Here is a 12,347-nt window from a genome sequence, read left to right as displayed (position 1 = left end):
AAGATGACCACACCTCTTCAACATAGTTCTAAACCAACTTCTTTCTCTTTCAAAATGACTTTACTTCGAACTTATTTACACTCAATTGAAGAGGATGTGCACTTGTGTCATGTGTATCTTAACATTTCTCAAAATCCAATCATAGGAATTAACCAATCCAAAGATCAGTTGTGGGCAAGAGTTGAATCAATGTATCACTCTGAATAGTTTAGTAGTTAACCTCGACCGAGAAGATCTTTGCAAACTCGAATGATAATCATTCTTGCGGCAATTTCAAAATTAAGGGGATGCATTAACCAAATTGAAAATAAAAATCCAAGTAGTGCTTCGCAAGAAGATATTGTGAGTATATATTGTTATAGTTTATTTTAGTTAGTAACTTGTTTTTAAATAACATTTATTTATTATTCAACAGTTAAATCAAGGCGAAGATGTTATTAGCACAAAATCCAAAGTACAGAAGATGATTCAAATTTGATCATGTGCGGTCCATTCTTAAAGATTGTGAGAAATTTACAAATGACAACACCAATTCACCAGCTGGATTCCAATAAGAAGGTCGTAATTTCAATTTCCTCCAATCTTGTTCTCCTAGCTTCGAATCACCGACATCGGCACCCACCAGTATGAGTTCATTTGATATTAATATGAATGATGAGGAAGTTCCTATTAATTTATCTGAAAGACCTATCGGTGTGAAAAAAACAAAAGGAAAACAAAAAAATGATGAAAAATTGAAGAAATTAATGGATCAAAATCAAAAACTTGTTAATGTTATAGAAAATGGTAACTTTGAAAGAAATAAACTTTTGAGACAAAAGGTTGATGTGGCTAGAATGAGAGAAGAGAATAAAATTTTTATTTACGGATTTGAATTCTATATCCATTCCAGAGTTTCGCTAATTTATTCAAAGCGAAAAGAGAAAATTTATAGATCAAGAGCACAAACATCCGAACATGAAGAACAAGGAGAAGTGTCTCAATATCAGAGGTCTCAATATCGAGCATCTCACTTCCAAATATCTAAATATGAAGAAGAACAAGGAGAATAAGCTGAAGATGAACATCAACGATCTCAAAATCTTTCACAAGATTATATTCAACATTATGACTATCTTGGCGGAACTGGGAATAATTTTTAAAATTATTAGAAATATGTCTTAGTTTGTCTTGTGTTCTATGTATATATATATATATTATTGTTTTCTGTTTTATGTTCGGTGTGTTTGATTTTAATATTAGAATGTAAGTTTGTAATATTTTAATTATCTTTTGTATCTTTAATCAATTTCAATGTTAATTTTGTCTTCTTATAGTGCAGAGTAAGAATTTTCATACACAAATTAAAATAAATTATGAAATATTTGAAATTTTGTTTAGAAAATTAAATTACATGTGTATTTATAATTTAAAAAACCCAACATAGAATTCAAATCCGTAAATAAAATTTTATTCTCTTCTCTCATTCTAGCCACATCAACATTTTGTCTCAGAAGTTCATTTCTTTCAAAGTTACCATTTTCTATAATGTTAACAAGTTTTTGACTTTGATCCATTAATTTCTTAAATTGTTCATCACTTTTTTGTTTTCATTTTGCTTTTTTCACACCGATAGGTCTTTCAGAGAAATTAATAGGAACTTCCTCATCATTCATATTAAGATCAAATGAACTCATACTGGTGGGTGCCGATGTCGGTGATTCGAAGCCAGGAGAACAAGATTGGGGGAATTGAAATTACTACCTTGTTGTTGGAATCCAGCTAGTGAATTGGTGTTGTCATTTGTAAATTTCTCACAAACTTTAAGAAGGAACCACACATTATCAAATTTGAACCTTCTGTACTTTGGATCTTGTGTTAATAGCATTTTCGCCTTGATTTAACAGTTGAATAATAAATAAATGTTGTCATTAAAATTTAAAAACAAGTTACTAACTAAAATAAACTATAACAATATATACTCACAATATCTTCTTGCGAAGCACCACTTGGATTTTTATTTTCAATTTGGCTAGCGCATCCCCTTAATTTTGAAACTACCACAAGAATGGTTGTCATTCGAATTTGCAAAGATCATCTCAGTCGAGGTTGACTACTAAACTGTCAGAGTGACACGCTAATTCAACTATTGCCCTTGCGAAGCACCACTTGGATTTTTATTTTCAATTTGGCTAGCGCATCCCCTTAATTTTGAAACTGCCGCAAGAATGGTTGTCATTCGAATTTGCAAAGATCATCTCAGTCGAGGTTGACTACTATACTGTTCAGAGTGATACGCTGATTCAACTATTGCCCAGAACTGATCTTTGGATTGGTTAATTCTTATGATTGGATTTTAAGAATTGTCAAGATACACATGACACAAGTGCACATCTTCTTCAACTGAGTATGAAGAAGTTTAAATTGAAGTCACTTTGAAAGAGAAAGAAGTTGGTTTAGAACTATGTTGAAGATGTGTGGTCATCTTATGTGAAAAATATGTCATTATATAGGGATGTAAAATTTAGATTTCTTATCTTCAATAATTTGGGAAAAGAGTAAAAAAAATGAATAATTTAAAATCTAAAGACAAAATACGATGTGCCAAAACAATGCTACGAGTTTCTTTTCTCATCTTCAATAATTTGAAATCTGAAGACAAATACGATGTGACAATACAATGCTACGGGTTTCTTTTCTTATCTTCAATAATTTGAAATTTGAAGACAAAATACGATGTGACAATACAATGCTACGAGTATTTTTTCTTATCTTCAATAATTTGAAATCTGAAGACAAAATACAATGTGACAATACAATGCTACATGTATCTTTTCTTAAGACAAAATAATTGAAATTTGAAGACAAAGTACGATGTGACAATACAATGCTACGTGTATCTTTTCTTAAGACAAAATAATTTAAAATTTGAAGACAAAATACGATGTGACAATACAATGCTACGGGTATATTTTCTTATCTTCAATAATTTGAAATCTGAAGACAAAATACGACGTGACAATACAATGCTACGGGTATCTTTTCTTATCTTCAATAATTTAAAATCCGAAGACAATGGATATCTACACTATAAAACATGGGCTTCATGTAGACCAACAATACATACAAATCAACATGGATTAAAGATGAATGCTCTTTATGGTAGTTCATCTTATTTGACATCGTCTTCTTCTTCAGATGATGATTATTTTGATATTATAGAAAAGCAAGTGGTATGTCAAATTACTGCTAACAATTTTTGCATTGCTTAACACCAAAATAACAAAGGGTCACACAGGGGCTCAATTCCTAGTCATATAATAATCAACCGTGACCGAGAAAATATTAATCGCAATCTCTACAACGACTATTTTGCAGAGAACCCTCGATTTTCTGCCTCGATGTTCCTCTGAAGATTTTGAATGGGTCGTGCTTTATTCCTTCATATTTATGATACTGTACGAAGGCGTGACAATTACTTCGTCCAACAAAGAGATGGACTCGGTGAACTCAGGTTATTGCGTCTACAAAACGTAATAGTCGTATTTCAAATGTTGGCATATGGTGTACCAACTGATGTACCGACGAGTACATCAAAATAGGAGAATCTACTAATTTTGAAAGTTTGAAACGATTTTGTCATGATGTTATCGAGGTCTTTGGAACTCGCTATCTCAATCACCTAACGTTGATGATGTTGCAAGGCTACTACACATTGGTGAACGTCGAGGTTTTCCAGGAATGTTGGGTAGTTAGATTTCATGCATTGGAAATGGAAAAACTGCCCTACGGCTTGGGGAGGACAATACGATGGTCATAGTGGATCTCTGACTATTATTCTTGAAGTTGTAGCTGACTATGATCTTTGGATATGGCATGTATATTTTAGTCTACCTGGATCTAATAATGATATTAACATGTTGGAGGCGTCCTATCTTTTTGCTGATCTTGCTGCGGGTGTTGCTCCACCCGCTAATTATGAGTATAATATGGGTTATTATTTAATCGACAATATATAAGGAGGCGTGCTAAAGAAACTCTCTATTGCACTCTCCTTTACACTCTCTTTCATTCATGCATGACATGTGGATATTATTCAATTTTTTATATTTTAATATTTTTTCAAATCATTAGTGGAATTCACGTGTCATTCATTGATTTAAAAACATGTAACAGAGTGTATTTAGCATTTCCCAATATCCAAAATGGTCTACTATTGTTCAAACCATTCGTGAGCCACTTGGTTCGAAGAAACACTTATTTGCTCGAAAATAATAAGCATGTAGAAAAGATGTAGAACATGCGTTTGGAGTATTGCAATCAAGATTTGCCATTGTGGTAGGACCAACGCATCTATGGAATAAGAGGATATTACATGATATAATGACTTCATGTATTATTATGCATATTATGATAATAGAAGATGAACGCGACGTTAATGCACCAATTGAATAACAACTCGAAGTGTCAAATCCAAAAGTTGAGATGGTGGGTAATGACGATATGCTCGATTTCAATAATTTTTGGCTCAGCATAAAAAAATCAAAGATAAGGATGCACACATTGAACTTCAAAATGCATTAATTGAACACTTTTGGGATGAATTTACTAACTCGGAAAATTAGTTTAATTTAATTAATATTTCAAGGGTGTGTTATGTTTTAGAGTTAATTGAATGTATTTTATTTTAGTAGTGTAATATGTAAATAGGAAAATGTAAGTTTTAATATTTATGATATAAGTTTTATGTAATTAATAACAACATTTTTACTTAATGGATTAATTAAATAAATAATAAAATAATATAATATAAAAATAAAAAGAAAATTCTATTTTATTAAAAAATAATATAATAATCAATAACATACTTTTTGGTGTTGTGGTTAGAATGGAAAAAAAATATTATGCTAAGATTCCTTAATTTTGGTATTGGTGCAACACTAGATATGGTGTTATGTAGGGGTGTTCATAAAATCGCCTACACCGCACAAACTGCCTACACTGCACCATACTGCACTGCAATTTGCGGTTTAGACCCTTTCGCGGTGCAGTTGCGGTTTGTATTTTTGCCAAACCATGCGGTGCAGTGCAGTTTGCAGTTTTAAATTTTATAAATGTGGTTCATACCACACTACACCGCGTCATTATATATATATTTTTAAAATTTTACTACATTTAAAGTTAATGCATAAATATATATATAGAATAATATAATATACACAATATCTAGAAAAAAAAATATATTGTTTTATAGGATACTAACACATTCTATTTCAATCTAAAGATATTCCTCCTTAATTAAAATAATATTTACTTTTATATTACATTTTTTCTTTGTTATATTTTTATTATTTTGCTTAAAGTTTATTAGCTTGTTGTACATTTAATTATTTTATTAAACACAATGATTATGAGATTTATTATAAATCTTTCTTAATTATAATAATTAATTGTTAAATTATTTGGCGATAGGTATAAACTGCCCACACCGCACTGCATTTTTACAGTGCAGTTTATCCGGTTTGACGTCTATGCAGTGCGAGTTGCGGTTTGAAAAATTGTTCAAACTGCATATGCAGTGCGGTCCAAAAAATTAGAGAAAAACCGCACCATGAACACCCCCAGTGTTATGGGTTGGAGATGTCCTGACATATTTATGTCGTTTTAACATGGCATTGCAGTTGGCCTAAGAAAGAAAAAATATCTCAATTCTGTCTATATGAGGACTAAATATTCTTGTATCTAACTTCAGTTTTTTTTATGCAGATATTTGCGTTGCTTAAAATGGGATCCCAATTTATTGACAAAAAAAATTGCCCGTAAATGTAAGAATAATTTTTTTTATAAACAATTCCTGACTTGAGAGAGAGAGAGAGAAAGAGAAGCTTCTAATACCACATGCAGCTTTTAATTTTAGTCCACTGTTGCCGTGAAGCGCTTTGATAATACCTGGTAGTATTGTCTTTGCTGTTTCTCAATTCAAACATTCAATAAATTATAAAAACCAATTAAAAATCCAAACTATTAAATATTCCAAGCAAAAACAAAAACACAAACCTCAGGTGGCACAGATGAAGAGATTTTAGCAAGTGCTTGCTCAAAATGTGTTGTTTTAATAGTATCTTCATCTTCATCTTCAAGGGCAGCCAAAGCAGCTTCATTAGCCTGCAATAAATAAAAATGTTATTAGTGTTGAAACTTTCAATGAATAAATTTATTTTTTTATTTTCAAGCATAGACAACCAATGCATGAAGGTCAGCCCCGCTAAAATTATCACAGCCCTTCATCCGACCAATAGCATTCAAATCAACGCTTTCATCGATCGGCTTATCCCTTATCAGAGCTTTCAAGATCAAACCACGTTCGTCGGGAGTTGGCAATGGCACGTATAGATGCTTCCCAAACCTACCCGGTCGCAAAGAAGCTTTGTCCATCACGTCTGGTCTGCAAAAACCAGTAACATCAGTAAGAAATTATCATTTTTACTAACTGAGAGTGGTGGCTAGTTTTTCTTTTACCTATTTGTGGCACCAATGACAAAGACACCCTGACGCTTATCAACACCGTCTAACTCGATGAGCAACTGGGGTTGATAAGAAATGGATTCATTTCAATCGATGATAGAAAGTAAAGGAATGGAATTGAGTAAAATCAAGGGTATCCTTGCTCATTGTCTAACCTGGTTCAGTAGCCGCTCAGTCACCCATGACCCTTCCTTTCCACGCTCTTTTGTCAAGGCATCCACCTATCATAGTGAAACGACAAAAAGATAAAAGATTTAAAGTGAAAACATGGTAAAATTTGTCAGTAAATGATAACGTTTTCTACACATTTATTGCTCTAAATAATAATTGTAATATAAGCCTTAATTACCTTACATGTGTATTTTACTAATATTTTGATTAGTATGGCTTGCAGCAACCAAAAAAAGAAAGCACAGAAATTTTAAGAGGGATTTTTTATGTTATCACCACACACTTAGATGTATGTGGCTCCAAGGGAAACCCAAGAAGCAAATTTTATGGAAGAGCATCATAATTTAGGGTATGATTAATTTTTACAATCAAGAAAACACAACCACCAACCTCATCAAAGAAAAGTATGCATGGCGAACACGTCCTTGCACGGCCAAATAACGTCCGTACTGCCGACTCACTTTCTCCAACATATTTATTCAGAAGTTCAGGACCCTAACAAGTCAATAGAAAATACATAATTAACCCCAAGAGGTGGTCTAGTGGTAAGGACGAATAAACTTGGGGAGCTGCTCCAGGGTTCAAATCCCCTTAGACTAAAAAACTTGGGGCCACTGGGAGGTCTCCCGGTCGAACTGCCAGGGCCCACAAAAAAATTAATACATAATTATATCAAAAACATTTCTCCAAGTTCTAGACTGGATTGGATGAATATAATGTTTTTATTTTTCCTAAAAAGAAAAAAGAAACAACATTGCTGGAAAAAATAACAATAAAAAGAAAAAAGATAAGCTGGACTAACCTTGATGTGAATAAAACTAGCTCCTGCTTCCTTAGCAACAGCTTGTGCTATCAAGGTCTTGCCACATCCTGGAGGTCCGTAAAGCAAAATTCCTGTATCTAAATTCACTCCAAACCTCTATTTAAAAAAAAACTCATATCAGAATTCACAATAAGCCGTCAAAACCCCACCAAGAACTTGTTCAGATCTAAATAAGAAATAATCAAACAATGCAATTATCAAGGAAATATTTCAATTATTATGTGCTTGCTTCATTTCCTTACGCCCTATTACTTGAAGAAACAGGACAAATTTATTAACAAAAGGGACATGAAATTCAAATTTGGATACTGTAGTGATAAAAGACACCATCACTATTAAACTTACAAAGTCAAAAAGATTACATGACCTTTTCAATAGAATTGAAAATAAACTAAGCGAACAAGAGGAAAAAATTTATTCAATTTTTTTTGCAATCAATTCTGCACTTGTTTGTTAATTGCCATGGAAAAACACTGGCTCAACAGTCGGCAACAGGCTACTATACTATCCATACCATTGCTCCTTAAATGATAGGAGTACAAGACTAACAAAGTGGATCAATGCAATCATTTATAGTTCATGATCTAAATTCATTTGTAGATAACAATTTTGCAAACTATGATAACACTCAGGAACAACAAAGAAAACTTAATGTTAGGCAATTAAAGGTTTCAAACTACATGAAACACACAACAAGTACAGATGTCAAAAATGCAGAACCAAGATGCAAGTATAAACAATACTAACATGAGGTTTATGCATAAGAATTTACTAAAAGAAACTTAGAAAAGAGCTAAAACAAAGCTAAGCTAATTCCTACGATGTTACCTCAACTCTAACTCTTAATGGCAGTAGAATGACTCAATAGAATTACCTTATATTTCTCATGATATTTGATACGCCGAACTATGTATCGATCAAGTTCCTTCCTTATAAGATCTAGCCCACCTACATCTTCCCATTTTACATTAGGAATGGCAGAAAAACCTTCTCTTCTAGTAGAGGGTTGGACGGTTTTAATTGCTTCCTGCAAAATATCACACAAAAGTAAGCCTTTCATGCTAAAAAAATTTCAGACACTAAATAGTCACCTGTTTTAATTGACTATGATTGCTTTTAAATATATTAACAAAATATGAAGCATTTCATAACTAGACATTTGTATTATAAAAAAAATAAAAGAGCAAATTGTGCCTACAGAGGGGAGTTAATTACAAATTTTGTTCTCTAGCATGCTTTGGGTGTTCACAACGCCCAACTGATTTGTAGAAATAATTACATTTGACAAAATAGTAACAAATAAATGGTATATGGCTATTTGATTCAAATAAAACCTTCCTTTGGTAGCGAATATGAAAATGAAGAAGCACACAAATGATTTCCGTATATTTTGATACGACTAATTTAATAAATATCATTCAAAAATATGATTGACTTTCACATTGTCTCACAATAGACAGGAGTTCGTTTAAGTAAAAAGACCTTTGATGCTAAAGATCTACAGAGTAATCTATTACAACCTATTTGAAGATTAATTTGTAAAGCTAGTACCTATCATTAAAATAAACAGTTTCTTTAGATTAATATTAGCATTTGATTAGTCCAATTACAAATTGCTCTTTGAGAGAACATTTTGCAGGTAAAGATAAAAAAGATTTTAATTATTTATTTATATATTATAGTTCTTCGAGAAGTTGGAGGAAAAGATTTTGAAAGCAACAGCACCTAACTAGAGTTGTTACAAAAGAAAGAGTAAGCAATTAAGAGAGAAACAAACATAGTACAAATACAACCAAGCTGAGTGAAAAAGAAAAATGCGAGATCAAATGTGAAACACTTCAAGCTAGTTCTTAGATTATTTCAACCAATAGTCATGGCTATCACGAAAGGTATCAAATTGCTGGGGATAGAAAGAAGGTGGGCAGAAAAATCACCTTTGACTGAAAGCTTGTCAGAAGATGAAAGGTGTATAACTGTGTGTGTGTTCATATAAATGAAAAAAAATGCAAGTATGAACTTTTAGATAGTGATAGAAAGAAAAACACACAGGCATCCACACAGAGAACTCATGTCCCTTTTACATTTTTTCCGGATACATTTATAATCTAAATTTGCATGACCATTAAAAGAAGTGATAGATTAGCTAAAAAGTGCTCAAGAAAAGGGAAAAAAATTAAATATTAGAAATCACCTCAAAATCAGCCATGGTGATGCTTATCCCTTCCATTTCTTCAGGCATCACTGGTTCTTTCAACCAGTCCATACTTTGTTCCTCATCTATAGACTTCTCACATAAATTGGACTTTCTTTTATTTAAAATCTTCTCCGCTACAAGGTGACCTGCTTCAGAAGCAAGGGCCTTCAAATCTGCTGCAACAAATCCTGGGGTAGACCTGGCTATTTTAAGAAGATCAAAAGAGCCTTCAAGTCTCATGGTTCTTGTGAGTACAGAAAGAATCTCGGCCCTCGCATTTTCATCTGGCACACCTAACTCAATCTCACATTCAAATCGACCGGGCCTCCTTAGTGCAGGATCAATAGCATTAGGTCTATTAGTGGCTCCAATTACAAGAACATAACCCTGTCTATCGTCAGAAGATTTGGATTCTGAATATGCATCCATACAAGTCATCAATTGTGTCACAATTCGTCGTTCCATCTCTCTCTGTAAATTTTCTCTTTTTGACGCAACAACATCAATCTCATCAATAAATATAATTGAAGGGGCAGTCTTGTATGCTTTCTGAAAAAGATCTCTTATATTTTCTTCAGATTCACCTAAATTAGTTATTGAAACATCAATCACAACATCAGCATTTTTATGATACAAAAAGAAAAATGAAAATAAAAGATAAAATTTGATACCTGAAACTCCAGAGACAAACTCAGTGGCAGAAATATTGTAAAAGGGATATCCAGTCTGACTGGCAATGGCATGAGCCAATTTGGTTTTACCACAGCCCGGTGGTCCATGCAACAAAAGGCCAGAAATTGGTCGAACTCCAAGCCACTCCAATAGCTGATGCTGATAGAGAGGCACGAGCACCTTCTTCTCAAGCTGCTTCAAAATTCCCTTCATCCCACCCATATCCCCAAACCCTGATTTCACTTTTACCTCGCTCACAGGAACAGGAAGGTCCAATTCCAATTCTAAATTCTCATTCTTCTTCTTCTTCGAGTTGGCAGATCCAGCATATGAAACTCGAAGCATCGACTTCATCAAGTCGAACTGTGGCTCCACTCTCTCACTGTCCTCCAACATTGATGTCGATGTCGACATCGACACAACCCCATTATCAACATCAGACTCACTCAAGCAATTCTGATTGTTTTCCCAACTCCTTCCATCATCAACATCCCTCTTGACTTCTTCCGAGAGGGTGAGGGAGAGGAGGAAGTGCTCCTTTGTTCGTATGCCTGCTCATTATGTTCCAGGGCATCGTGGAGCAATTTCATAAAAATAGGTCTCTTTTGTCGTTTGTATTCAGGGTAACTGGAGTATAGATAATTGGCGACTTCATCAACAGTGGATGAATTGAGGTTTTTGAAAGATTGAAGACGCTTGCAAAGAACTTTATCTTCTCTTGCTCCAACTCTTGACCTTTTCCTCATCATCTTCTTCTTTCTCTCGCGTTTTCCTAACTTTATTATTATGAAATAATGTATAAATGATAAAAAAAAAAGGGTATATAACAAATTTGCTTTCAGGATTCAAAATTTTGATCACAAATAATGAAATGAACGAGTATGCAATATAAATTTTTGACAGAATTTGAAAATTGTGTAGTTTTCTCCTAGCTCAAATCATATATATTCTTACAATCTGTATTTTTAGCTCTTGAACGAAAAAATTAATAATCAAATTGAGAGAAAAAACATATTAGGATGACCAAAGTTCAGATTTTGTATAAACAAAAAACAAAAATTGATACATTCGGTATCCTATGCCATTATATCACACCCACATATATAAATAAATAAAACCACTTGTATTAGTTACCGGCTTCAAGTTACTCGGCGTACGGCGGGGGCTGCATGAGTGGTCTGTGGACAGTGGTGGTGGTGGCGATGGTGCGATGGTGTGGTTCGTCTCAGTAGGCGGTGGTTCGTGGAGCGGTGGCGGCGGCGAGCGAACGAGGACGGTGTTCTCTCTGCGAGAGAATTATGGAAACTGAATAATAAGAAGGGAGTTTTACTGGTTTTATGGCATTTTTTGTATGATTTTTGGTATAGATTAAGGTTAATTGTGTTGTGTAATGTTGAGTATCAATCTAGTTGATTGATAAAATTGTCTTATTGATTGGTGAAATTTCTGGGCTTGTGCGGCGGCGTGGTAGGGCTGGGGCCGGAGAAGAAGAAGACGGCATTCTAACGAGTTTTTTAAGCATAAAACTGGGTCTAGTTTTTTAATAAAGTTTTGTTTTATTTCTAATTTAATTAAAAATATTTTTGAGTTAAATAGCTATAAATTAAATTAAAAAAGGAAATATAACCATTTAATGAATTTAATTTAATACTAATATTTTGTCTAAAGTTAAAATTAATTATTTGTCAAAAAAAAACAATTAAATTAAAAAAAAATGGGTGTAATTTTTTAATTTTAAGTAATTTTTCTTTTTTCTACGTTGCTCCATACAATTGCCTACTCTTTTTTTTTTCTCACGAATAGGTGTTTTTTATAGTAAAATTCTTGTCATTTTTTAATAGTTTAATTATTTCAAACTCTCACACTTAATTTTTTTTTTTTACTTTTTCAAATTTCTCAATTTCATATACTCTCACAATCTCTTAATATCCTATTCAAATAAATAAAATTTATTTTTTCACACTTTTAAATGTAAATTATTAT

At 32.9% G+C, this 12,347-nt stretch overlaps 1 protein-coding gene across 1 annotated transcript; it reads right to left on the bottom strand.

Annotated features, from left to right (window-relative positions):
* Positions 1-5,673: 5,673 nt before the first annotated feature.
* Positions 5,674-11,901, bottom strand: LOC133834493 (cell division control protein 48 homolog C-like). The gene is made up of 11 exons (XM_062264124.1): positions 11,499-11,901; positions 10,364-11,140; positions 9,690-10,276; positions 8,373-8,525; positions 7,478-7,594; positions 7,066-7,170; positions 6,660-6,725; positions 6,499-6,563; positions 6,223-6,424; positions 6,037-6,144; positions 5,674-5,946 (listed from the first exon to the last, which is right to left on the bottom strand). Exons 2-11 carry the CDS (start codon positions 10,776-10,778, stop codon positions 5,893-5,895), a joined length of 1,872 nt encoding a protein of 623 aa, XP_062120108.1. The 5' UTR covers positions 10,779-11,140; positions 11,499-11,901; the 3' UTR covers positions 5,674-5,892.
* Between the last annotated feature and the right edge of the window lie 446 nt (positions 11,902-12,347).

Source organism: Humulus lupulus, chromosome 5, assembly GCF_963169125.1.
Source record: "Humulus lupulus chromosome 5, drHumLupu1.1, whole genome shotgun sequence".
In the NCBI taxonomy this organism is placed as follows: domain Eukaryota; kingdom Viridiplantae; phylum Streptophyta; class Magnoliopsida; order Rosales; family Cannabaceae; genus Humulus; species Humulus lupulus.
This window is presented reverse-complemented; position numbering and strand designations above follow the sequence as displayed.

What these genes read in the sequence shown, in the direction of transcription:
- LOC133834493 (XM_062264124.1), bottom strand. Translation starts at nt 10,778, where the DNA reads ATGTCGACATCGACATCAATGTTGGAGGACAGTGAGAGAGTGGAGCCA. An exon ending in AATATCATGAGAAATATAAG is followed by an intron (nt 7,595 to 8,372) that starts GTAATTCTATTG and finishes TTTTTTAAATAG; the next exon opens with AGGTTTGGAGTGAATTTAGA. An exon ending in GTCATTGGTGCCACAAATAG is followed by an intron (nt 6,425 to 6,498) that starts GTAAAAGAAAAA and finishes TGGTTTTTGCAG; the next exon opens with ACCAGACGTGATGGACAAAG.